Source organism: Bubalus kerabau, chromosome 1 (assembly GCF_029407905.1).
Source record: "Bubalus kerabau isolate K-KA32 ecotype Philippines breed swamp buffalo chromosome 1, PCC_UOA_SB_1v2, whole genome shotgun sequence".
Taxonomy (NCBI): domain Eukaryota; kingdom Metazoa; phylum Chordata; class Mammalia; order Artiodactyla; family Bovidae; genus Bubalus; species Bubalus kerabau.
In genome coordinates, this window is record NC_073624.1 from 84,044,674 (window position 1) to 84,072,654 (window position 27,981).

Below are 27,981 nucleotides of genomic sequence, written 5' to 3' on the forward strand. Positions count from 1 at the left end.
TCAGTCGTAGAGAATTATTTCTTCCAACTACTGAAACTTCTGCTCCTGAGTATTATATAGTCCTTTAATTCTGTATTTCTAACATCACCAGAGAGGCAAATATTTTGTGGTGCAATCAATATCTGCCCTATTAACAATGCACTGTTCCATTGTTCTCTCCAAACATGGATTCCACTCTGCATTTCAGAAACAGTGGGAGAAAAGTAACAAATAACAGAGAAATTAGAGCTCTTAGGTTTAACTTAGGGCCAAAATCAAAAGAGAAGAGACAAATTCAGAGAGAGGAAGGAAGAAGCTGAGAGGGTCGTAGTGTAGAACACTTACTTTTAGGAACAGAGTGTCCCTTAGACTTCTGGTGAGTTGCCCAGAGCCTCTTCAGTTTCAATCCAAATGACAATGCTTCTCTGAGTCCTTCTCAAGAAATGTTTCCACCACTAAAAATTGGATCTATAAGAGCTCAGATGTACTGGTAAAAAATGTCAGGGGCCCCCAACGTGGGCCTCAAACCTCTTTTAAACTAGGCCCACTTCTCTGTCCTGGGCCAACTCCCCTGTGCACTATATTCCTTCTTCTTCCAGGTGCCAGGTATTCGGCCTGTTTCTTCTCTTCTGAGCTGCCACCACCTACTCTATTTCTCAGGGTTCCTCTAACCCCAAGACTGGCTGTGGAGTAGGACACCAGCTTCCCCCCTTCCTTGCTGTCCCTGCAAATAAACATATAGGCTCTTCTAGTTTCAGTATTTTTCTAATGGCTACAAGAACATAGAAAGGGAACAACAAAAAGCAACAATACCGTACCAGAGGTTAAGATTATAACTGTCTCCACATTAAAGTTCCTGCCTTTTCTTAACATTGCTTATTGAGCATTTAAAACAGTACAAAGTACTACATAGATAAACAAATATAATCTAAACCAAATCAAACCTTATATAAACTAAAAGGTATAAAGATACTTTGCTTTTCAAAATACTTAAATCACGGGTCCAAAAATAGCTACCACATTCATTTCAGCAAATGGTGCTTTTTCCTTTTTCGTATGTTGTTTACATTCCCTTGAATTTAGTAGTTGTTCAAAAGTTTGCTTTTTAAAAGATATCAGGAAAATATTTAACAATTTATTGAATTTAATGAGACTATACAAACAGCATATTATGGTTTACAAAAAGACAGGTATGTCAAACGCAGCTAGCTTCAATAAGCAAATCTTCAAATTTCAAGTTTTTTATAATCATTTATGTCTCTACATTTAAAATTTAATTAGAATCAAGATATCTCGTTTTTAGAATCATAACTTCTACTGAATATATTTCCCCAAGGTTAATATCATATAGACCTTTTTAAAAGCAACAGTATATTGCATTCGTATACTCATGATAATTCACTTTCCAAGAAACTTTAATCAAAAATATATGCCCTCTAAATATCAGGCCACAAATGACAGCAACCAAGTGCTGGCAGTTCAAGAATGTCACTGACTTTGAATCTCCTGAATGATCTTCTTTATCCACTTAATACACTTAAGTGGTTTTTTAAAAGACTGTTATCATACTGTAAGCTGACAATGAAATAAAGACTGAAAATAGGCAGAGATCATTTTATCTCATTTGTATAGTAAAATAGATTGCCATTTAATCAAACTAAAGATATTCAGATACTTTCAGGAAAAATGTGTCCCTGTGACTGGGCTCACCTCCAACTATTTATAAAACATTAAAGAACTGAGATTTAAAACACTACACAAATGCCTGATTTGACCTTTCCAGAGTCTATATTAAAAAAGGAAGCTTAATCTATTGTGTATTTTCTAATCAGATACTTTTTTTGAGAAACGAAATTAAATTACATCGTTTGCTCCTAAAGAGGGTTTCATGATTTTTCTGATTCCTACACACTATCACAACAATGCAGCCAACGTTATTTCATCCAGAGAATGTGGTGCGGATGGGGGGGTGGGGGTGGCATTACATCCAGCGACACAAATTAATCGCGGCAGAGCTAATGCCTCCCTTAAATAATTTAGTCTCTCTTGGCAGCAAAAAACATTACAGCCTCTTCAATTACCCTCACCGCAAAGCATCGCTCGGGTCGTGATCAATCTGACCCAGTTCCTATCGCGGCCACCACCTCAGTCTCGCCTCGGCCCTCCGGGTCTGCCAGTATCCTGGGAGGGGGCGGCGGCCGCAGGGGCGTCCTCGGCGCCGGGACCCCGGGGGCTGGCGGCGCGCGGGGCAGGCCAGGGACTCACCGGGTGGAGGTGCCCTTCCGCACATCGCACATCATGCACTTGAAGGCCTCGGCGCTGTTCCGGAAGGTGCAGACGCTACAGTCCCAGTAACCCTCATCCGAGGACGGCTTCGGCTGCCGCTTCGGCCTGCAGGACATAACCCGGACACGACGCGGCGCGGGGTCACCAGCGGGCCGCGCTCGGGCCCCGCAGCCGCCCCCGCCCCGCCCCCAGCCCCAGTGCCGCGACCCCCGCCCCGCCGGTCCCCGGCGCGCCAGGCTCTCGCCCGGAGGGGGAGGGGAGTCAGGAAGGCGGGGGCGCGAGCACGGCCGCAGCAGTAGCCGCCGCCGCTGGACACCCGGGGCCGCCGCTGGACACCCAGGGCTGCCGCTGGACACCCGGGGCCGCCGCCATCGCGGCTCCATTGTGGGGCGGCCGGCGCCGGCCCTTCACGCGGCAGCGCTCGCACAGCGGCGGCACCGCCCCCGTTCTCGCCCCGCTGCCCCGGCGGCTAGCGAGGCGGCCGCCCGAAGCCCGGCGCAAGGGCCCCGCCGCCTGCACAGTCCGGGCCCCGGGGCCCGGGCGCTATTACCTGGTGGGGCTCTTCTTGTCTCCCATGACTTGGCTACAAACGCACGCCGAGAGTCGCCGCCGCAGCCGCTCTGTTTGTCAATAAGGAGGATAATAAGCCGGGCGGAAGCGGGCGGGGGAGGAGGGAGGGAGGGGGTGGGGAAGGCCGCACCGCCGAGCTCCGGAGCCGCCGCCGGATCCCACGCAGCCTCCAGCTGTCGGGGAAACTCCTGCCTGGGCCACGTGACCCGCGCCAGCCAACCAGCGGCCGCGCCGGAGACTTCAAACGCGGCCAGCGCGGCCCAGCACTCGCGGCGAGTTTGCCTGCGGCGGCGTGGGGGTGGCCGCCGCAGCCTCCAACGCCGTCGCCACCTCTCTGCCCCGAGCCGCCTGCTTCCCTTGGGCGTCCCCCGAGCCGCTCTGTTGGGGTTATCTTCTGCCATCCCGCCCGAAGCCTGGGCCAAGGTGGGCCGGCGTTCGGAGGTCAGCTCAGCTCCGGACCAGAGAGCGCGGCCGCGGTCTCCAGGTAGAACCGCTTTCCGGGCCTGGCGCGTCTCGGCGCGTCTTCCCCAGCCCGAAGGATCCTCGGGGGCAGGCGGGAGCCACCAGTGAGCGCCATTGCTAGGTGCTTTAAGCCACTTGGTTTTGTGCACACGAATGCTCTACCAAGTAAGGATTGTTGCCCTTACTCCGGAGGAAAAGAAACTGAGGCTCAGGAGAGGTTAGGTGATTTCCTCTATATTACATAATTAGAAAAGGATAAAGCTAGGATTCTAACCCTGGTTTAATTGCAGATGCGTTCTTCTCGACTCCGAGGCCTCTACAGTAACTGCTTCAAAAAAAAAAAAAATGAAGAAAACACTCATAAGACCTTTTTTCCTCTTTTTAAATAACGAGCTTGATATGCCCTGAACGTTGTTAAGGAAAGAACACTTTCAGAGGGTGGGATGAATGGAGAGAGTAGCGTGGAAACATATGCACTAACATCTGTAAAATAGAGAGCCAGTGGGAATTTGCTGTATGACTCAGGGAACTCAAACCGGGGGTCTGTGACAACCCAGGAGGGTGGGGTGGGTGGAGTGGAAAGAGAGAGGGAGGCTCAAGAAGGAGGGGACTTATGTATGCCTATGGCTGATCCATGTTGATGCATGGCAGAAACCAACACAATATTGTAACTATCCTTCAATTAAAAATAAATTAAAAAAAAAAAGAACACTGTCCTCCCAGGTCTGATTTTACTTCAGCGTACTGGATGCTCTCCTGGACTCTGGCAGTTGCCATCCAACTAGTCTCTGAGCTTCAGCCCCACCTCCTCAATCTATTCAGTAATTCACAACCAGATTAAAAATAAAATTCTGGTAACATTGTGTCACCTCGCTGATCAAGAACTTTGCTTAGGCTCTCAGACTTGGCCTAATTAAAAAAAACAAATACTCTTTAGCACTATGTGCAGGCACTTTGTAAATCTCTTTACACAAATTCGTGTTTTAAAGGTCTGGAAATTTACACATTTGTGACTATGCAAATGTTCTCATCAACTAGCCTAACTACACTTGAAAGACAAGGAATTTAGGGACCAGGTTAAATGTTTTCTTTAATGAACTGGTCAGGTTAGAGCTCAAATATCCTGTCAGTCTTTCACCAAGTCATGTTTTCTTTCTTTTCTTTTTCAATTGAAGTATAGTTGACTAACAATATCAATTTCAGGCTGCAGCATAGTGATTCAATATTGTTACAGATTATACTCCATTATAAATTATTACAAGATAATGGTTATAATTTTGGGTACTATAATATATCTTTGTTGCTTATCTATTTTATACATATTAGTTTGTGTCTGTTAATCCTTAATTTGCCCCTCCCTGCTTCCCTCTCCCCTTTGGTAACCACAAGTTTGTTTTTTGTGTGTCTGTTACTTTTTGGTTAACCAAATGAGGTTTACAGTTTACAGCCATTTCTGAACTTATTGCACCACCTGTATTTTTGGCAAGCATCGCTTCTTAAAATTCACACCTCGATGCAGAAACCCAGGAACTATGAGGAAGGCACACAAGAGATCTAAGGCCTAGTCTTCAATCTCTTGGTAATGCAATGGGTAGATTTAGGTAAGTCATTTCATTTTTTCCCTCTGTGAAATAAAGGGGTTAAAATTATCTCAATTCACGTTCCTTCCTCTCTAAGGTATTGTGATGTTTTTAAATTCCTCAACTGGATGGATTATCAATGAGATTAACAAAAACTGGCCTACTTGCAAAAGATGGCAAGATGGCAACAAAGTATTTTTAAATTAAAAGAAAAGCAAATGGAGCAAAAAATCCCCAGTGCTGCAAATCACCATTTTGCTAGAATATAGCATCCACCACTATGAAACAGTACTTTCCCCGGTGGCTCAAACGGTGAAGAATCTTCCTGCAATGCAAGAGACCTGGATTCAATCCCTGGATCGGGAAGATCACCTGAGAAAGGCATGGCAACTCACTCAAGTGTTCTTGCATGGAGAATCCCATGGACAGAGGAACCTGGCAGGCTACAATCCATGGGGTCGCAAAGAGCTGGACACAACTCAACGACACACACACACTATGAAATAAACTTCATCTCGGATTCATAAACTCAAGAAGTGTAGGAACATTTATTTATTGTCTTCATCATTGCATCTAGGATAGTCTGACACGTAGTAGGCAGTCAATAAATATTCTCAGAACAAATACATTCACCTGTGTCACAATTCTACAATGAGGTTTTTTTTCATACCAAGACTTATAGCCTGTTATGCTGAAATTTACAACAGCCCTTCAAACTGTACTTTACAACTTTGCAAAGTAGTCCTTATAAAAGAACCAGAAATTCATTTTCTGGGGAGGACCAAATTGTTGAAGTTTACTAATGATATACCTTTTTAAAATTAAAGTAATCCCTGGATTCCCTGGCGGTCCAGTGATTAGGACTCCATGCTTCCACTGCAGGCGGCCCAGGTTCGATCCCTGCTCAAAGAACTAAGATTCCAAAAGCCACATGGCACAGCCAAAAAATTAAAATATCCCTGGATCATTGATATAATAATATTAATTTCCATTCTGTTATGCTTCCAAGAATGGTGAAGACTGGAGAAGTTACTGAAACTCTGTGTGGGATCCTGCACACAGGATTCTGTTCTCTGCGGAGGTGGATAAAAAATATCAGAAACTTGACCTTGGATCCCAGAGCCCCCAGGATGTTCTGATGAATTTTGAGCTTATACCATAAGACAAGCATAACAATGACAATAAAAAATACGTATTAAGGTTTTGTATATAGTTATTAGGCAACAGGAGCTAATAACTGAAATGAGTGCCATCTTGCTTATCAACTGGAATTTGAGGGGAAAAAATTGTATAAATTAGGCAGAAATAAGCTAGAAACCCTCCCTGACAGAACTCAAAGTATAACAATAATAAGCTACAACTGTAAAACCAATCATACTTTAAAACGTTGATAGGTTTTTGTTTAGTTGTTGGTGTTTTGGGGTATTTTGTTGGTTATAAAAATTATATGTTACCAGTTATATTAGCTTCTAGGGTGTCAAGACAAAATACCACAGACTAGGTGGCTTCAGCTGCAGAAATGTATCTTTTCACAATTCTGGAGGCTGGAAGTCCGATGGCTGCCTTCTCTCTGTTTCTTCATGTGGTCTTCCCTCTGTGTATGTGTCCTAACCTCATCTTCTTGTAAGGACACCAGTTATATTGGAATGGGGCCTAACCTAAGGACCTCGTTTTATCTTAATTACCTCTTTGAAGACCCTGTCTTCAAAAACAGTCACATTCTGAGGTACTAGGAGTACTTCAATGTGAATGGCGGAGGTGGGGGCAGAATTCACCCCATAACACCAGTAAAAAGTTCAGCAAAGATTTTTTTAATTAACATGTCCAGCACATTCTTGTAACACTGCTGGTACAGCCTCACAATCCTCATCTGAAACCCTTAAAGCCTGGATATGTTTCATAAATAATATATTTGGGATTTTCAAAAGTATCTTCCAAATACTGCATAATTACCTAATACTCCACATGAGTTCTGAAGCGGTAACCTATAATCAGATGCATTAATGTTTCTGCAAAACATAAATATTCACACTAAGTGGGAAAATAAAGTCTATAAGTTACCTCACATCAGTTCTACTCAGGTTTTACTGCTGAATGATTACAGATCAGGCAAAATGTGAAAATGCTCTCAATTTTCAATGCTTTTTGATTACAGAATTGTGGACAAAGTAATGTGGATCTGTAAGAATTTGCAGATGAATTCAGATTGAAAAGGTGACTCAGTCTTTCATTCCTAAATGCTCAGTGGTCCTGCCTTGATTTGGTTGCTGAAATTTGCATTAAATTTTACTTTTGGACATTGAAGTACTAAGAGGTGAACTCAATAGCATTCTGGGTTGAAGACATAGTCCTTCCTACCCTCACAGTGTTCCAGCAACACAACTTTCCCTTCATAATCAGGATCCATCTCTCCATCCAAAAAAAGCTAATCTGTTGGTTCAGAAGCATGGGGAGCACTGAACATCCATTCTGGCAGTTTCATCTTCCAGTCCAGTAAAAGAACGATTGTTGTGGTCCCTGATAGAAGCATTCCTACCCCAGGAATCAAGATCTCCAGATCTTTAGAGTTTGATGTTAGGGGGATGGAAAGCAGAAACTCTGCAATCAGGATTTTAGGTATAATAGTGAGAAGAGCCACTACCACTTCCATCCTTTTTATTCCACTCTTTAGTCTGGCTATGGGAAGGATTGTACCACGTCCTGGGCTCTGATTCAGAGCATGTGCTGCATTTTAAGATGTAAGATGTGGATGATGAAAGATGGGAGATAAACCACATTTTGGATGTTGTCTTCAAACTGACTGAATCTTGAGTAAGCCACTCCACTATTCTGTCAGGCCAGGTACTTAATCAGAACCAGTGTTGTACAGAATAGAATGAAAATGAGTAAGACGTTTTATGAGTCCATGGATGGTGATGCCAGCAGAAGCAGGTAGGGCAAATCTATAATATGTATGTGTGTGTCTGTATGTATAACCCAGTGAAAAAATTTCTGTCCTCTTCCATGAGGGAAGTAGTCCAATGTACTCAACAGATAGCTGGCTTGTCCCTCCAAGAAGGATATCAAATAGAAGGCCGAGTGTTGGTTTATGCTGTTAACTAGTTAAGCCCTCGGTGGTAATTTGGTAATTCAGCTAATTTGTAGCAAGGCTACAAGGTCTGCCTTCCTGAACAGATAATATCGCTGAGCCTGTGCAGAGCCTCAATTTCAAGACATATGACCACTTTACACATGGGTCCATTAAGAAAGCATTGGGGTGGCTGTGGACAGTGGCTTACAGACATCAAGAGAGCATCACTTTGTCCACCTGATTATTGAAAGCCTCCTCTTCAAGTGATACCCTTTGATAAATATTTGCATGGAACAAATATCTTTACACCCTGTCTGTGTTCTGCAAGAGCCATTCATATACCTCTTCTCCAGACCTTCTTGTATCAATATTCCAATCTTGTCTTCTCCAAGTCCCTGACAATCCAATCCAAATGTTAGCAAGTGCTGGTGAATCAATGAAGCTCCATATTTCTGATCGTGTTTCAGTTCAGATAATGTGGGCATTCAAATGTGTTGCTCTCAATTATGCTCATTAAAAGAATTTCCCCTCTATTACTGGTCTCCAGAACTATCTCTCCACTGAAACTATAATGATGCAACCATGTGCCTGGATGCCAGCAAATCATGAAGAACCATTTGGAAACCAGTCCTGGATTTGTTATCTTCCTACTGGATAAACCAGTGATAAGAAACTCCCACAAGGCCGTAAGTATAGGTTGAAGGAGAGGAAGAATCATTGTTGAAGAACTCCTCATGCAATTACTTATGTCTTTCATCTTTGTTCAAATCCAATATCTTATTTGATAATAGATTTCTGCCAGGCACACTCAACCTCATCATTTGGTGGTCAAAAGAACACTCATTTCATAAAAGGAAGCTCAGTTATTATGGTCACTTGATGTTCCATGGTTAGGCATTCAGTCTCTACCCACGACTAAATGGCAAGATAGGAGCTCTTTTTAAAAAGAAGAATTATCTGAAATAGAGAACATGGATTTTTTTTTCCAAAGCCCCACCGATCTGCACTGTGACTTCCTTTTGGTGCAAAGGATATCTGCTTACCTCATAATAGGGTCAATATTAATATGTACAGCTATTTGAGTATTAAATATTAATATTACTGTTCTTACAGATTTTTTGTTAAAAATCTTTTTGTTGGGACTTCCCTGGCAGTCCAGTAGTTAGAATTCAATACTTCCTTTGCAGAAGGTGGGTGTGCAAATCCTCATCAGGGAACTAAGATTCCACAAGCCGTGTGGTGTGGCACAAAAATTTTTTTGTTAAAAATGTGTGCTTTGGTCTTCTGGTCTTCTTCAGTTTTCTCTTTTGGTTTCTATTATTCTCATTAATTTATGTTCATTTTTCCTTCACTTTCCTGTTGTGTTTTTTCTTTTTGTTTTCTGCAGATATTGCCTTTTCAGTTGACCTTTTTCAAGTTTTCCTCTTTTATTTCAGTTTTCTATTGACATACTTTCTTCTCCTAAGGTTTCCTACTATTCTTTACCAACTCCACTTTTATCTCTGTATTTTCTTATCAATTCTGTTTTATTAGTGCCATTTAAGTTTTTAACACAAGACTCTGGGATAGGTTTTTTATATTTATCCTTATTGGTTTTACTGAAATTTGTTGGAAAAATTTACAGCCTATGAAAAATTTCCCTGATAGCTCAGTTGGTAAAGAATCCACCTGCAATGCAGGTGACCCCAGTTCGATTCCTGGCCTGGGAAGACCCACTGGAGAAGGGATAGGCTAACCATTCCAGTATTCTTGGGCTTCGCTTGTGGCTCAGCTGGTAAAGAATCTGCCTCCAATGCAGGAGACCTGGGTTCAATCCCTGGGTTGGGAAGATCCCTGGAGAAGGGAAAAGCTACCCACACCAGTATTCTGGCCTGGAGAATTCCAGGGACTATACAGTCCATGGGGTCACAAAGAGTCGGACACAACTGAGTGACTTTTACTTTTCACTTTCACAGTCTATGAGAATATTTAATATGGTATGGTTGGATTAGCTGTTGAGAAGGCCGTAAATTTGATATTCCTAGAAATCAGAGGGTTGAAAACTGACATAATCTTTGTTAACTGTAGTCATATGTGCATGCATGCTTAGTTGCTCAGTTGTGTCCAACTCTTTGCAGCCCCATGGACTGTAACCCACCAGGCTCCCCTGTCCATGGGATTCTCCAGGCAAAAGTACTAGAGTGGGTAAGCCATTCACTTCTCCAGGGGATCAAACCTGGGTCTCCCACATTTGCAGGCAGATTCTTTACTGTCTAAGCCATCAGATCAGATCAGATCAGATCAGTCGCTCAGTCGTGTCCGACTCTTTGTGACCCCATGAATCGCAGCACCAGTTGCAGTCATACTACATCACTAACTCTGTTAGGTGCCCTCACACGTCTTCACCTTCAATATGAGAGGAGTGCAAGGAAAGCAACTCCATGTGCATATCCAATAGCCAAGCAAATTAATGGCACTGCATTTATTATAAAAAGGATCATGGTAATAAACTCCACAGTTGTAAAGATTTCATCCTCAATTATATATTACATAATTTTATAGAATTTCCATATAAAATACAGTAATTATAGAGCTACACTTAGAAACTCTAGTATAAAGTCAAATATATTTTAGACATGTTTTATTAACATGTTTGACCCAGAGAAGTCTACTGTAACGTATCTGAAAATTTTATTAAGTACCCCAAATCTTTCTGCCAATAACATAAACATAACTCAAACATTACTAGTCAAAGTAATATTTCCCTGAGATATCACCTTAGAGACAGATGTTTAAGGAGAATTTTCAATCTGTTGTCACATATATCTTCATAAGAAAATGATTTAGCATTAGTTTTTGCAATAGTTTGAATAAAACTCCAGCCATTCTGGCAAGGATTTCTTGCAGCAAACACATTGCCACTTAAACAGTACATTTCATTAGCACATTATATTCTTGAAAAAAAGTATGTCAGTAATATATTTAAGTAACATATTTTAGAAGTTATCTATTGCTTGACATTTCTCAGATTAAATGCATATTTTTAAAATATTTTTTTGGCTACACCGAGTCTTCATTGCTGTAGGCTTTCTCTTGTTGCAGCGAGCAGGGGCTACTCTTCTTTGTGGCATGCGTGCTTGTCACTGTGGCGGCTTGTCTCGTTTCAGAGCACAGGCTGTAGGCACGTGAGCTTCGGCAGTTGCGGCACACTGCCTCATAGCTGTGACGTGGGCTTAGTTCTCCGTGGCATGCAGAATCGTCCCAGACCAGCGATCAAACCCATGTCCCCTGCATTGGCAGGTGGATTCTTAACCACTGTACCACCAGGCAAGTAAAGATTAAATATATTTTCAAAGTTTAATGTGAATAAATGTTGGCAATAGGCAAAACAAAACCGTTTGCTTAACCAACAGTTAATGACATTATCTATACAGCCAGTTTGCTTGGATTCAAATTCTGGCTCTGAAACTCAGTAGCTGTGTTACCTTAAATTTACCTAACCTGTCCCCCAGTTTTTACATTTATGAAGTGGAGTTAATAATATTAGGTATTTATAGGACTATAATACAGATTAAACAAGTCGATTATCGACAGTCCCTTAGAAAGGATGTATGTCTGTATGTTAGTCACTCAGTTGTGTCCAGGTCTTTGCAACCCTATGGACTGTAGCCCACCAGGCTCCTCTGTCCATGGAATTCTGCAGGCAAGAATACTGGAGTGAGTAGACATTCCTTTCTCCAGGAGATCTTCCTGACTCAAGGATTGACCCCAGGTCTCTGCATTGCAGGCAGATTCTTCAGTGTCTGAGCCACCAGGGAAACCCTCTTAGAAAGAATGCTATTAATATTCTTTTGAGGTAGCTTAGCAGAATGGCTAGAGCCAGACTAACAGTTGCTGATCCCAGCTCTACAATTTACTGCTGCCTGCATAACATTGGACAAGTTATTTAATCTTTTTGTATGTGAATTTCCTCATCTATAAAATGGGAATTATGCTAATACTTGCCTCATAGAATTACTGTGGGTTGATATTTGTAAAGTTCTGTGGTGAGTACACAGAAGACTCAATATGAACATTTCCTTTTATCATCAGCCCTTGCCCTGAAAGCCAATGAGGCTTGAAAGCCCTAACAACTTGGTGAATTTTAGGCAGTCCATCCTCCCTGGACCCACTGAAGACCCCTGTGTGGTAACCAGGTCAAACACCAGGATTTCTTCTGATCAGGGTTCCCTGTGCCCTTCCAGGCAGCTAGAATTTGATAGATAATAAAAAATATCCATCTTTTAGATTAAAACAAGGAGAGAAGTATACAATCAGCTGAAGGTTGTAAGATATTTGACTTGGTTCTGGTTTTCCTACTCTGGAACTGCTTTTTATCTAGTTGTTTTTTGGTATCTAAATATAAGTCAAATTATTTATCATTAGGCTTCTCTGGTCCTCAGTTTTCTTACTTGTAAAATGAGAGGATTGTACTCAAAAATCTCTCGTGTCCCTTCCAGGTATAAAATTCTAAAATTCTAGCATTCCATCCACACATGGAGTCTTAGTTGCTATTTGAATCAAGTCCATAGCTCAAATACCTCTCGTTGGTAGCAGCTGCCTAAACACTTGGTCTCTACAAATCCTATAATTTCTTATTATTATGAGAAAAATTACCAAAGTTAATTGAACTGTTTATCATGATATGTATTTCCGTGACTAAATTGCTATAAAACTCATGAACTACTTTGAAATAACAGAATTTTATAGATTTGAAAGTTTCTAAAGTCCTTCCAAGCATAAATATTGTTTAACTGAGGACATATCCTCAGTTATATCCTCATTTCAAACACACATATATGTTCTTCATACAGTTAATACATTTACAAATGCTAGATGTCATCATTTTAAAAAAGTAATCTTGTCTTAACTTGTTTTAACAAAAGAACTTTGTAACAGTTTATGAAGATAGAAACCTCTGATTATTTAAGAAGCATATAGAAGTCCTTGATTCTAAACTGACATCAAAGCATTTCTGTGTGATAAGATGTCCAAGTAAGATTTCATGTATATGATGTCATGCCAGTTGCTAGGAGGATAAGCAGCTTTACTTTGATGGTTTTGAGTTTCCACATTTGCTTTTAGCTCCCCTGGTAGAGGCACCCCTCACCCCCAGATAAATGTCTCTGATGTTTTTAGATAGCAAGGCTTTTTTCCCACTGCCTTTTCAGTTTTATCAGATAGCAGAATGACTCATCTGTTGGCAAAATTTTTTCATCTGTTATTGTCTATCAGCATGTAATATAGGAGTTAATTCTATAGTATTCTTTAAAATATGGCTTGGGTTTATCCACAGTAAAATATAGTGATCCATTTACCAACGTATGTTTGAAAGACAATTTTTTGTGCAAAATACTGCAAAATCACCTTGTCATTATCATGCCTGGTAAAAGGTTTACATTAATTAGCACATCTCACAAATGGTGCAGTATTTGTGTTGATATTTTTATGTTTCTTGATCATATATTCAGTGTTTCACTAATCACCTCAATTGATCTGCAGGATTACTTTTTCCTCAAGTTTTATTGAAACATAATTGACATACAGCACTATAAGTTTAAGGTATGCAGCCAAATGATTTGACTTACATATATCATGAAATGATTATCTCAATAAATTAAGTGAACATTCATCATGTTATATAGATGCAAAATTAAACAAATAGAAAAGCTTTATTCCTTGTAATGAGAACTCTTAGGATTTACACTCTTAACAACTTTCATGTAAATATACAACAGGGTAAATTATGTTGTACATTCAGTTCAGTTCAGTTCAGTCGCTCAGTCATTACATTCCCAGTATTATTTATCTTGTAACTGAATGTTTGTACCTTTTGACAGCCTTTCAATTCTGCCTCCCCCTACCCCTCCAACCTCTGGTAAACACAAATATGATCTTTTTTCCTATGAGTTTGTTTGCTTGTTTGTTGTAGAACTATAACTGACCTACAACACTGTTAGATACTGGTATACAACTTAGTGATTTGATATTTCTATACATTTCAAAATTAACAGCATGATAAGTCTAGTTACCATCTATCACCAAACAAAAATGCTATTTAATTATTCACTATATTCCCCACACTGTACATTGCATACCTCTGTGTGTTTAGTCACTCAGTTGTGTCCGACTCTTTGTGACCCCATGGACTGTAGCCCACCAGGCTCCTCTGTCCATGGGATTTTCCAGGCAAGAATACTGGAATGGGTTGCCATTTCCTTCTCCAGGGAATCTTCCTGACCCAGGGATTGAACCTGGATCTCCTGTGTTGCATGCAGACTCTTTACCATCTGAGTCACCATGGAAGTCTGTACATTTTATTTATTTTATATATGAAAGTTTGTACCTCTCAATCTCTCTCACCTATTCTTCTTCTCTCTCCACTGCCCTCTTCTCTGGCAACCACCTGTTTGTTCTCTGTATCAATGAGTCTGTTGCTATTTGGTTATGTTTGTTCATCCATTTTGTTTTTTAGATTCCACATATAAGTGAAATCATACAGTATTTTTCTTTCTCTGTCTAACTTATTTCACGTAGCATAATACCCACCCTACAGGTCCATCCACGTTGTTATAAATGGCTAGGCTTCTTTTTATGGCAGATTATGGTCAAAGCTATGGTTTTTTCAGTGAAAGTGAAAGTGATGTCGCTTAGTCGTGTCCGACTCTTTGCGATCCCATGGACTGTAGTCTACCAGGCTTCTCTGTCCATGGGATTTTCCAGGCAAGTGTACTGGAGTGGGTTGCCATTTCCAGTAGTCACGTACAAATGTGAGAGTTGGACCATACAGAAGGCTGAGTGCTGAAGAACTGATGGTTGTGAACTGTAGAGCTGGAGAAGACTCTTGAGAGTCCCTGGGACAGGAAGATCAAACCAGTCAATCCTAAAGGAAATCAACCCTGAATATTCACCGGAGGGACTGATGCTGAAGCTGAAGCTCCAGTACTTTGGCACCCTGCTGCAAAAAGCCGACTCTTTGGAAAAGACCCTGATGCTGGGAAAGATTGAGGGCAGAAGGAGAAGGGGGTGACAGAGGATGAGATGGTTGGATGGCATCACCGACTCAATGGACATAAGTCTGAGCAAACTCAAAGAGATAATGAAGGGCAAGGAAGCCCGGCATGCTGCAGTCCATGAGGTCACAAAGAGTTTGAAATGACCGAACGACTGACTAACAACAGTCCATTGTGTGTGTGTGTGTGTAGATAGATAGATATCTTACATATTATTTATCCATTCATTTGTTGTGGACACTTAGTTTTCTTCCACATCTTGACTAATGTAAATAATGCTGCTATGAATATTGGGATGATGTACCTTTTTGAATTAGTTTTTTTTTTTTTCCTGGGTAAATAGCCAGACATGGAATTGCTGGATCATATAGTAATTCTATTTTTAATCTTTTGAGGAATATCTTTAGTATTTTTCATAATGGCTACACTAATTTACATTTCCACCAACTGTGCACAAGGATATCCTTTTTTCTACATCCTTGATAACACTATTTATTGTCTTTTTGATAATAGTCATTCTGATAGGTATGCGGTGATATTTGTGGTTTTGATTTGCATTTCCCTGATGAATGATATTGAGTATCTTTTCATGTGTTTGTTAACCATCTATATGTCTTCTTTGGAAAAAAGGTTTATTCATGTTCTCTGACTGTTTTTTAGTTGGGTTGGCTTTTTGATGTTGAGTTGTATGTGTTCTTTGTGTATTTTGGATATTAACCCTTTATCAAATGTATCATTTGCAAATATCTTCTCCCATGCAGTAGGTGGCTTTTCTGTTTTGTTAATAGTTTCCTTTGCTGTGCAACAAGCTTTTTAGTTTGATGCAGTCCCATTTGTTTATTTTTGCTTTTGTTCCCTTGTCTCAGAAGGTATATCTAAGAAATATTTTTGCTAAGACCAATATCAAATATTTTGCTCCCTATATTTCCCTCTAGAAATCTTAAGGCTTCAGATCTTACCTTTAAGTCTCTAATTCATTTGGAGTGAACTCGTGTGTGGTGTGAAAAAGCAATCCAGATTGATTCTTTTGCATGTAGCTGTTCCGTTTTCCCAGCACTATTTACTAAAGAGGGTGTCTTTTCTCCATTGTACATACTTGCTCCTTTGTTGTAGATTAATTGTCCGTATAAATGTGGGTTAATTTCTGAGCTCTAATGAGCTTGTTTTTTGTTTGTTTGTTTTTGTGCCAGTGTTTTGTGCCAATACCATACTGTTTTGTTTACTTTGGCTTTGTAGTATATTTCGAAATCCAGGAGCATACTGTCTCCAGCTTGTTCTTTCTCAAGATTGTTTTGCCTATTCAGGGTCTTTTGTGTTTCTGTACAAGTTTTAGAATTATTTTTTCTAGTTCTACAAAATATGCCAAAAATATTTTGATGGAGATTGCATTGAATCTGTAGATTGCTCTGAGTAGTATAGTAAACATTTTAACAATATTAATTCTTCCAGTCCATGAACACAGTATATCTTCCTATCTGTTTGTGTCATCTTCAGTTTGACACAGTTGATGTGTCAACCTTCATCAGCTTCTTATAGTTTTCTGAGTGCAGGTCTTTTACCTCTTTAGATAGATTTAATCCTAAGTATTTTATTCTTTTCAATGTAGTTGTAAATTAAATGATTTTCTTAATTTCTCTTTCTGATAGTTCATTGTTAGTGCATAGAAACACAACACATTTCTATATATTGACTTTGTACCCTGAAACTTTACCAGATTCCTTGAGGAGTTCCAGCAGTTTTTGATGGCATCAGTAGAATTTTCCATGTATAGTATAATTTCAAACAGTGACAGTTTTACTTCTTCCTTTCCAATTTAGATTCCTTTTATTTTTCTTGTCTGACTGTCATGGCTCGGACTTACAAAACTATATTGAATAAAAGTAGTGAGAGTAAGCATCCTTGTCTTATTCCTGGTCTCAGAGGAAATGCTTTCAGCTTTCACCATTAAGTATATGTCAGCTGGGGGTTTGTCTTAAATGATCTTTATTATGTTGAAGTATGTTCCCACTTTGTTGAGAGTTTTTATCATAAATGGGTGTTGAATTTTGTCAAATGCTTCCTCCACATGTATTGAGATGATCATATCATTTTTACTCCTCAGTTTGTTAATATGCTATATCACATGATTGATTGGCAGATATTGATCCATCCTTGCAACCCTTGGATAAATCCCACTTGATTTTAGTATATGATTCTTTTGCTGTATATTGAAAACAGTTTGTTAAGACTTTGCTGAGAATTTTTACATCTATGTTCATCAGTCTTATTGGTCTGTATTTTCTTTTTTGTGTGTTATCTTTGTCTGGTTTTGGTATCAGGGTGATACTGTCCACATAGAATGAGTTTGGAAGCATTTATTCCTCTGAAACTTTTGAAATACTTTGAGAAAGATGGGTGTTAGCTGTTTTCAACTGCTTTTAACATATTTTACATCTTTTTGGTTTGTGTATCTCTTAACTACTTTAAGTAGATATAGATGATTTTTGCTAATTTTGTCTTTTTACCGTCCTTCCAGTTTTATACATGGTTGATCTACTACCTTTACTGTGTATCTGCCTTTACCAGTGAGGTTTTTTCCTTTCCTAATTTTCATATTTCTAGTGTGGCCTTTTATTTTCCACTTAGAGAGATTCCTTTAACATTTTTCATAAAGCCAGATTTGTGGTGCCGAACTCTTTTAGCTTTTGCTTGTTTGTAAAACTTTTCATCTCTCCTTCAAATCTGAATCATAACCTTGCTGGGTAGAGTATTTTTGATTGTAGATTTTTACCTTTCATCACTTTAAATATATTATGCCACTCCCTTCTGGCCTGCAGATTTTTTTGCTGGAAAAAACCCCATAGCTTTATGGGGATTTCCATGTACATAACTTGTTGCTTTTCCCTTGTTTGGATCCATACACGATCACGTCCGACACTTTCTGACCACATGAACTATAGCCCGCCAGGCTGCTCTCTCCATGGAATTTTCCAGGTAAAAATACTGGAATAGGCAGACTTTTCCTACTTCAGGAGATCTTATTGACCTAAGGATGGAACCCAGGTCTCTTTCATTTCCTGTATTGACAGGCGGATTCTTTACTGCTGCACCACTTGGGAAGTACCTGCTTTTCCCTTGCAAATTTTAATTCTCTCTTTATTTTTCATTTTTGCGATTTTAATTGAAACATGTCTTGTTGTGGTCCTCTTTAGCTGTATCCTCTTTGGGACTCTCTGTGTTTCCTGGACCTGGATGTCTAATACCTTTCCTAGGTTAGAGACATTTTCAGCTGTTATGTCCTCAAATATGATCTCTGTTGCTCTCTCCCTCTCTTCTCTTTCTGGGACCCCTATAATATGAATGTTATGCTTGATGTTGTCTGAAAGGTTTCTTAAACTGTCCTGATTTTTTAAATTATTTTCCTGTTCATCTTGAGTGCCTTCTACTGTTCTCTCTTCCAGGTCACTGATCCATTCCTCTGTTTCATTTTAATCTACTGCTGACTCCCCTTAGTGTATCTTTTAGTTCAGTTACTATATTCTTCAGCTCTGTTTGGTTCTTTTTTGTATTATCTGTTTGTTAGAAACTTTTAATTTATCAGTGTCTTTATCCATTCTTATCCTGAGTTCTTTGAGCATCTTTATGATCATTACCTTGAACTCTTCTGTGGGTAGACAGCTTACTTCCACTTTCCTTAGTTCTTCTGCAGTTTTATCTTGTTCCTTCATTTAAACATCTTCCTTTGTCACCTCATTTTGCCTAATTTTATTTTTATATTTTTGACAGGTTGGTTATATTTCCCAATCTTGGAGAAGTGGCCATATGTAGGAGATGTCCTATGGTGCCCAGAAGTGTACTCCCCATTGGTAACCAAATCTGATGGCTGCCCTCTATGTGGACTGCATGTACCTTCTGTTGTGAGCTGACTACCGTGGGCATGCTGGTAGGCATAGCCAGTCCCCAGCCTCTTTGGTTACCAGGGCCTAACTTGTGCAGATGCTACAGGCCACTCATAGGCAAGGCCATGTCCTATCATGGCTGTCTACATGACCAGGGGAATCCTGGTTCTGGTGCCAGCCCACTGGTGGGCAAGGCCAGGTCACAAGGTAGCTGGTTTTAGGGCCAGGGATTGTAGAGCTAAAGTTGGCCTCTGGTAGATGGAACCACATACTGGAGCAGCTATCTCAGGATCCCAAGGTGTCTTAGAACTGATGTCAGCCTACTGGAAGGGGAAGTGGGGTCCATGCAATCCCAGAGTCGTGCCAGCCTCCTGGTAGGGTGCTGGGTCTTGATGTTTCTGGCTCTAGGACTGCAGTTATCCCAGGACTGGCGTTGGTTCCCCTGTGGGTGGGGTTGGGGCTTAGAAGATCCTGAGGCTGGCTGTGGCCTGCTGGTGGGTGAGCTGAGTCCTGACATGTCTGACTGTGAGGCCACAACGATCCTGAAACTAGTGCCCACTCCTTGGCTGGGGTGGTAAGATCCCAGGACTAATGTTGGCCCACTTATGGGTGCAGCTGGGTCCCAGGGTCTCTGGCTGTGGGGTCTGGGGCTCCTAGACCTGGTGTTATCCCTCAGGTGGGCAGTGCTCTGTTAGATGGCTGGTTATGATGCCTGGGTCCAAGGGCTAGTGCTAGCCCACTGGTAGGTGGCACCAGATCCTGGGCCCTCTGGGAGATAGGATTGGGTCCCCAGGGCAACTGGGGACTCAGGAGGTCCTAAGGCAGCTGGCCTACTGGTGAGTATGGCTGTGTCCCTCCCTCACTAGCTGCTTGGCTTGTGGGTGTTCCAAGACTAGTGCTGACTAGCTCGGGTCAGGTTCCAGCACTAATAAGCTAGAGAGTAAATTCCAAAATGGCTCTTCCCACCACCAGTGTCCTGATGGTAGGATGTGTGTGTGTGGTCAGTCGTGTCTGGCTCTTTGCAGTCCGCTGGACTGTAACCTGCCAGAGTCCTCTGTCCATGAAATTTTCCAGGCAAGAATATTGGAGTGGGTAACTATTCCTTCTCTAGGGCATCTTCCTGACCTAGGGATCGAACCCACATCTCCTGAGTGTCCTGCTTTGGCAGATGGCTTCTTTACTACTGCACCACTTGGGAAGCCCAATGGTAGGACGAGTTTCTCACAATGGCTGCTGCCAGCATCCGTGATACTCTCCAATATCAATATCAATATCTCCAATATCAACAAGTTTATCTGACCAACGTTCCTTTCAAATTACTGCCTCTGCTCTACATCTCAAAGCATGTGAATTTGTGCATACCCTTTAAGAGTGGAGTCTTTATTTCTCACAACCCTCTATCTCTCTTGAATGTAAGTCCTGCTTGCCTTCAAAGTTCTGGTAGCTTGTCTTCATGGTGCAGAATCCCAGGCTAGGGAGACTGATGTGGGGCTCTGACCTCTTTCTCCTTGGGGAGAACCCCTGAAGTTGTAATTATCCTCCAATTTGTGGGTTGTATACCTGGGGGTATGAATTTGATGGTGCTGTATGTCCACTCCTCCCATTCATCTCACTTTTGTTCCTTCTTTATACGTTTAGTTGTAGAAGACTTTTTCTGATAGTCTTCCAATTTTTATGAGCCATAGTTGCTCTGGAAATAGATGTAATTTTGGTGTGCTGTGGGAGGACCTGAGATCAGGGTCTTCCTGATCAGAGATCAGGACTCTGCCATCTTGGCCACTCTCTCCCCTCCAGGATTATTAAATTAATTACACTTTTCATTATTAAATATGTGGAGTTTTTTTCTAAAAAAAGAAAAAAACATTGTATTTCAGTTTTATACAATAAAATTCACTCTATTTTGAGTTTTGACTAATACATAGAGTCACCTAACTCCCCTAGGAGGCAAGATGTAGAACAGTTTCATGGCCGAAAACTTTCCTTCACGCAGTCCCTGTATAATAATCAAACTTATCCTCATCCTCTAACTCCTGGCAATTGCTGACCTGTTCTCCACCTTTTCTAGCCTTTTCTGGCATGTTGTAGAGATGGAATCATACAGACAGACAAATGTAGCTTTTTCAGTCCAGCTTCTTTCACTTAGAACAATGAGTTTGAGATTCATCAGTGCTGTTCTTTGTGTCAATAGTTTTTGTTCCTTGTTTTGCTGAGTAGAATTCCCGGGTTGTTTATCCATTCTCCAGTATAAGGACATTGAGTTATTTCCAAGTCTGGTGATTATGAATAATCCTGCTATAAACATTTGCAAGCAAGGTTTTATGTGAGTATAAATTTTTATTTTTCTTGGGTAAACACTTAAGGCTGGGATTGCTGGGTCACATGGCATTTTATGTTCAAATTTATAAGAAACTGCCAAACTCAACATTCTGTACTATTTTACATTCTCACCAGCTATGTATGAGAGTTCTAGGTGCTCCAAATATACATCAGCACTTGGTATTATCAGTCTTTTTTTTTTTTTTAACTACCAGCCATTCTTTTGAGTATACAATAGCATCTCATTGTTTTCAATTTGTATTTCCTTTATGATAAACAATGTTGAGCACTTTTTTCATGGACTTATTAAGCATTTACACTTCTTTGGTGAAGTGTCTGTTCAAAATTTTGCTCATTTTTTAATGCAGTTGTTTCTTATTATTAAGATTTTCAAATTTTTTTGTTAAATATATATAATATTTAACTTTTTAAGCAATTCACAATTATATAATTTACTGGTATTAAATACAATCACAATGTTGTATAACCATCACCATTATCTATATCCAGAAGTTTTTCATTATCCCTGTTAGTAGATAGTTAGGCATGAGCGAGGAATTGTGGTCTATCTGAAAGGGATGCAAGCTGATCTCTAAGTCCCAAGACATACCCAGGAGAGCTCACAGATATGCTGCAAATTAACCACAGGGTCTTCTCTAACTCTAGCACATACATTCTAAGCACACAGTGGATACAAACTAACCACAGGGATTTCATCAAGTGTCTTAGGCAGCTAGGAGCCAATTCAGTTCAGTTCAGTCCCTCAGTCATGTCCTGACTCTTTGTGACCCCCATGGACTGCAGCTCGCCAGGCCTCCTTGTCCATCACCAACTCCCGGAGTTTACTCAAACTCATGTCCAGTGAGTCGGTGATGCCATCCAACCATCTCATCCTCTGTCGTCCCCTTCTCCTCCTGCCCTCAATCTTTCCCAGCATCAGGGTCTTTTCAAATGAGTCAGCTCTTCCCATCAGGTGGCCAAAGAACTGGAGTTTCAGCTTCATCATCAGTCTTTCCAATGAACACCCAGGACTGATCTCCTTTAGGATGGACTGGTTGGATCTCCTTGCAGTCCAAGGGACTCTCAAGAGTCTTCTCCAACACCACAGTTCAAAAGCATCAATTCTTCTGTGCTCAGCTTTCTTTACACTCCAACTCTCACATCCATACATAACTACTGGAAAACCATGGCCTTGACTAGATGGACCTTTGTTGGCAAAGTAATGTCTCTGCTTTTTAATGTGTTGTCTAGGTTGGTCATAACTTTCCTTACAAGGAGTAAGCGTCTTTTAATTTCATGGCTGTAGTCACCATCTGCAGTGATTTTGGAGCCCCCCCCCCCAAAATAAAGTCTGACACTGTTTCCACTGTTTCCCCATCTGTTTGCCATGAAGTGTTGGGACCAGATGCCATGATCTTAGTTTTCTGAATGTTGAGCTTTAAGCCAACTTTTTCACTTTCCTCTTTCACTTTCATCAAGAGGCTCTTTAGTTCTTCACTTTTTGCCATAAGGGTGGTGTCATCTGCGTATCTGAGGTTATTGATATTTCTCCCAGCAATCTTGATTCCAGCTTGTGCTTCATCCAGCCCAGCGTTTCTCATGATATATTCTGCATATAAGTTAAATAAGCAGAGTGACAATATACAGCCTTGACGTACTCCTTTTTCTATTTGGAACCAGTCTGTTGTTCCATGTCCAGTTCTAACTGTTGCTTCCTGACTTGCATACATTAAACGTTCACAAATATTCTACACATATGTAGATCTGATTACAACAGACTGAATCACAGGAAGACATACACAGAGCCTGTTATATAACTTGCAATTGTCAATTAGCCTTGAACATACGCCTATTTGCATCCCCTTTCTTGACTGGTGGTGGGTACAAGCCCTATTGTGCACAGGGCACAACCAAAAAAAGGAGATGGAAAGTATAAAAGGGTGAAAGCCAAGAGGGATTGGGAGCAGTACAACTTCTCTGGGGTCAGCCTGCTCCCATGTCTTGGGAATGTCTGCCTAAGAAAAGATCTGTGTGCTTGAACTGAACTGAACTGAGCTGTAACTTGTGTGTTGTTTTAAACCTTGTAGTATATCATTCCAAATTTTTGTAGTGTTGAGACAAGAACCAAGGAAGAGAAACAAACCAACCTGACATCCCCAACAAAAGTTGTGTATCCATTAAACACTAACACCCCTGTTCTCCTTCCTCCCCCTAGTCCCTAGTAACCTTTATTCTTCTTTTTGTCTCTGTTAATTTTCTTATTCTAAGGGCTTCATATAAACGAATGTTTGTCCTTCCGTGTCTGGCTTATTTCTCTAAGCATAGTGTTTTAAAGTCCATCCATGTTGTACCATATATCAAAATTTCATTCCTTTTTATGACTGAATAATATTCTGTTGAGTAATATTCTGTTGAATAATAATGTCTTTAAGTGGAAGCTAATCTAAACTTAATGTATGACAATTTGCAGTGGGATATAAAAAGTGCTTATCCAGTGTTGTAAGTTCCTTGACAAAAAGGCAAATAATATTAGTCTTGATTAGTTTTTTACAACGAAATAACACTTTAACTTTCAGTGTTTGTAATATTTTAAACTACAGTGTGCTAAGGTACAATTTTTTTCATTTCCTTTAACATTTATAACTAACACTTTTAAATATTTTGACAAAATTTTTCCAGGGTCACAGAACAATAATAATGTCCTCCATTAATTATTAAGGTTATTTAATTGACACTACCACCCATGCAAGGCAAGGACTGCCTATAAGGGAGAATAGTACCTACTTCAGGAAAAATTAATTTTGATACAACTGAGTAGTTGAGCTATTTTGGAAATAATCTCCATAAAGAAGTGCTAAGGATATTATTTCTTCTCCCCACTATTTTTTTAAGTTTTAATACTGTAAACCTTTCATTGCATAGACACTTTTTTTTAAATGAAAATTTGTTCTTGGTGGCAAAAATCTTATTCTATGTGTAAAGCATAAGTATACCTACAATATATAAACAGATATATATTTTTTAGATTTCTCAGGTGGCACAGTGGTGAAGAATCTGCCTGACAATGCCGGAGACACAGAAGTGCGGGTTCGATCCCTGGGTCGGGAAGATCCCCTGGAAGAGGACATGGCAGCCCACTCCAGTATTCTTGCCTGAAAAATGCTATGGACAGAGGAGCCTGTCAGACTACAGTTGATGAGGTCACAGAGTCAGACACAACTGAGCACTCATGAACATTGCGTTTAAAGAGTTCTTTTTATGTTCTGTTTACAAGTTCTTTGTCAGGTATGTAAATTGCAAATATTTTCTTCCAGTCTGTTGTTTATCTTTCATTTTCTTTGAGGTTTTTCAGAGGAAAAGAATTTTTAATTTTGTTGAAATCCAACATATAAAATTTTTAAGGACTATGACTTGAATGTTATACCTAAGAACAGTTTGTCTAACCCAGTGTCACAAAGATTTCCTCCTATGCATTCCTCTAATGGTTTAAATTTTTACTTTTGGACTATGATCCATTTTAAGCAAAATTTTATATAAAGTGTGAGGTATGAATCAAATTTATATTTTACATGTGGATTCAACTTTTCTAGCACAATTTGTTGAGAAAACTAACCTTTCTCCATTGAATTGCCTTTGTACCACTTTCAAAAATTAATTGACCATATCTTTGAGGATTTAATTCTGTACACTTTATATTTCATTGATCTATATGTCTATCCTTTGGCCAAAACCATGCCATCTTGATTACTATAGGTATATAGTAAATCTTGAAATCAGGTAGTGTGAGTCCTCCAGCTTCTTTTTCAAAATTGTTTTGGCTATCCTAGCTCCTTTGCCTTTATATAAAAATTCTGGAATCAACCTGCTCATATCTACAAGAAATCCTGCTGAGATTTTTATTGGGATGAGGGTGAATCTACAGATTAATCGGCAAGCCCTGACATCTTAACATGTGTGGTTACTTTGGGATGAAACTATCTGATTCTAAATTTCTGCAACAAATCTTTCATGTCTTTTAAATAAAATCTGACTTTGTCTTATCTTAGCTAACCTAATACAGATATTTAAAGTGAAGCTTTTTCTGTAGCAGTTGTTTCCAGGTGATTTTATGTTGTAATAGATTACTCTCAGCTATTACGCTTAGTGACACAAAGCTATGGTCACTTTTTATTTATTGTTTTAGTTATCCTATTATTATTAAAATGGTGATTTTTTTCCCTTGATTTTTGTAATCATTTAAATTTTTACATAAGGTAAAGTCTTATTGATTTATTGTGGTAAAATATACATAACATAAAATTTACCATTTTAATCATTTTATTTTATTTATTTTTTTTTTAATTTTATTTTATTTTTAAAGTTTACATAACTGTATTAGTTTTGCCAAATTTCAAAATGAATCCGCCACAGGTATACATGTTTTCCCCATCCTGAACCCTCCTCCCTCCTCCCTCCCCATTCCATCCCTCTGGGTCGTCCCAGTGCACCAGCCCCAAGCATCCAGTATCGTGCATCGAACCTGGACTGGCAACTCGTTTCATACATGATATTTTACATGTTTCAATGCCATTCTCCCAAATCTTCCCACCCTCTCCCTCTCTCACAGAGTCCATAAGACTGTTCTATACATCAGTGTCTCTTTTGCTGTCTCGTACACAGGGTTATTGTTATCATCTTTCTAAATTCCATATATATGCGTTAGTATACTGTATTGGTGTTTTTCTTTCTGGCTTACTTCACTCTGTATAATAGGCTCCAGTTTCATCCACCTCATTAGAACTGATTCAAATGTATTCTTTTTAATGGCTGAATAATACTCCATTGTGTATATGTACCACAGCTTGCTTATCCATTCATCTGCTGATGGACATCTAGGTTGCTTCCATGTCCTGGCTATTATAAACAGTGCTGCGATGAACATTGGGGTACACGTGTCTCTTTCCCTTTTGGTTTCCTCAGTGTGTATGCCCAGCAGTGGGATTGCTGGATCATAAGGCAGGTCTATTTCCAGTTTTTTAAGGAATCTCCACACTGTTCTCCATAGTGGCTGTACTAGTTTGCATTCCCACCAACAGTGTAAGAGGGTTCCCTTTTCTCCACACCCTCTCCAGCATTTATTACTTGTAGACTTTTGGATCGCAGCCATTCTGACTGGTGTGAAATGGTACCTCATAGTGGTTTTGATTTGCATTTCTCTGATAATGAGTGATGTTGAGCATCTTTTCATGTGTTTGTTAGCCATCTGTATGTCTTCTTTGGAGAAATGTCTATTTAGTTCTTTGGCCCATTTTTTGATTGGGTCATTTATTTTTCTGGAGTTGAGCTGTAGGAGTTGCTTGTATATTCTCGAGATTAGTTGTTTGTCAGTTGCTTCATTTGCTATTATCTTCTCCCATTCTGAAGGCTGTCTTTTCACCTTGCTAATAGTTTCCTTTGATGTGCAGAAGCTTTTAAGGTTAATTAGGTCCCATTTGTTTATTTTTGCTTTTATTTCCAATATTCTGGGAGGTGGGTCATAGAGGATCCTGCTGTGATGTATGTCGGAGAGTGTTTTGCCTATGTTCTCCTCTAGGAGTTTTATAGTTTCTGGTCTTACGTTTAGATCTTTAATCCACTTTGAGTTTATTTTTGTGTATGGTGTTAGAAAGTGTTCTAGTTTCATTCTTTTACAAGTGGTTGACCAGATTTCCCAGCACCACTTGTTAAAGAGATTGTCTTTAATCCATTGTATAGTCTTGCCTCCTTTGTCAAAGATAAGGTGTCCATAGGTGCGTGGATTTATCTCTGGGCTTTCTATTTTGTTCCATTGATCTATATTTCTGTTTTTGTGCCAGTACCATACTGTCTTGATAACTGTGGCTTTGTAGTAGAGCCTGAAGTCAGGTAGGTTGATTGCTCCAGTTCCATTCTTCTTTCTCAAGATCGCTTTGGCTATTCGAGGTTTTTTGTATTTCCATACAAATTGTGAAATTATTTGTTCTAGCTCTGTGAAGAATGCTGTTGGTAGCTTGATAGGTATTGCATTGAATCTATAGATTGCTTTGCGTAGTATACTCATTTTCACTATATTGATTCTTCCAATCCATGAACATGGTATATTTCTCCATCTGTTAGTGTCCTCTTTGATTTCTTTCACCAGTGTTTTATAGTTTTCTATATATAGGTCTTTAGATTCTTTAGGTAGATATATTCCTAAGTATTTTATTCTTTCCATTGCAATGGTGAATGGAATTGTTTCCTTAATTTCTCTTTCTGTTTTCTCATTATTAGTGTATAGGAATGCAAGTGTTTTCTGTGTGTTGATTTTATATCCTGCAACTTTACTATAGTCATTGATTAGTTCTAGTAATTTTCTGGTGGAGTCTTTAGGGTTTTCTATGTAGAGGATCATGTCATCTGTGAACAGTGAGAGCTCATTTTAATCATTTTAAAGTTCAGTAACATTAGGTACATTCACAATCTTGTGTGACCATCACTACCATCCACCTCCAGAACTTTATCATTTTTCTAGACTGAAAGTCTGTACCATTAAATAATAACTCCCCCTTCCCCCCTGCCTCCCACCCAGCCTCTGGCAACCACCGTTCCACTTTCTGTCTCTGCATTTGGCTACTCTAGGTACCGCATATAAGTGGAATCACACTCTCTAACTGCCCTTTTGTGAGGGCAGTGTGCCCTTTTGTGGCTTATTTTACTTAGCATAATGTTTTCAAGGCTCATCCATGTTATAGCATATGTCAGAATTTCCTTCCCTTTTCCCCCCTTTAAAGTAATCAATTTGCTTATTTTTGGCTGTGCTGGGGCTTTGT

The 27,981-nt window shown here is 39.9% G+C and overlaps 1 protein-coding gene and 1 long non-coding RNA gene across 9 annotated transcripts in view; one reads left to right on the top strand and one right to left on the bottom strand.

Annotated features, from left to right (window-relative positions):
- The window catches only part of YAF2 (YY1 associated factor 2), a 219,055-nt gene that overhangs the window by 77,373 nt on the left and 113,701 nt on the right, over positions 1-27,981 (bottom strand). For 4 of the 8 annotated variants that reach the window (XR_008714559.1, XR_008714560.1, XR_008714563.1 and 1 more), the window contains exons 1-3: positions 2,816-2,980; positions 2,245-2,370; positions 325-703 (exon numbers count right to left, since the gene is read on the bottom strand). Coding sequence is in view for 4 of the 8 variants with exons in the window: in XM_055581137.1 (XP_055437112.1) it covers positions 2,245-2,370; positions 2,816-2,841 (152 nt within the window). In the remaining 4 variants the exon portion in view is untranslated. Of the gene's footprint in view, positions 1-324; positions 704-2,244; positions 2,371-2,815; positions 2,981-27,981 lie in introns of those variants that run through there. The other 4 variants (XM_055581137.1, XM_055581178.1, XM_055581132.1 and 1 more) reach the window with 4 other exon arrangements.
- Positions 4,742-11,243, top strand: LOC129652507 (uncharacterized). Its single transcript, XR_008714573.1, has 3 exons — positions 4,742-4,898; positions 8,495-8,633; positions 11,094-11,243. It is a non-coding gene; the product is annotated as an uncharacterized LOC129652507 (long non-coding RNA).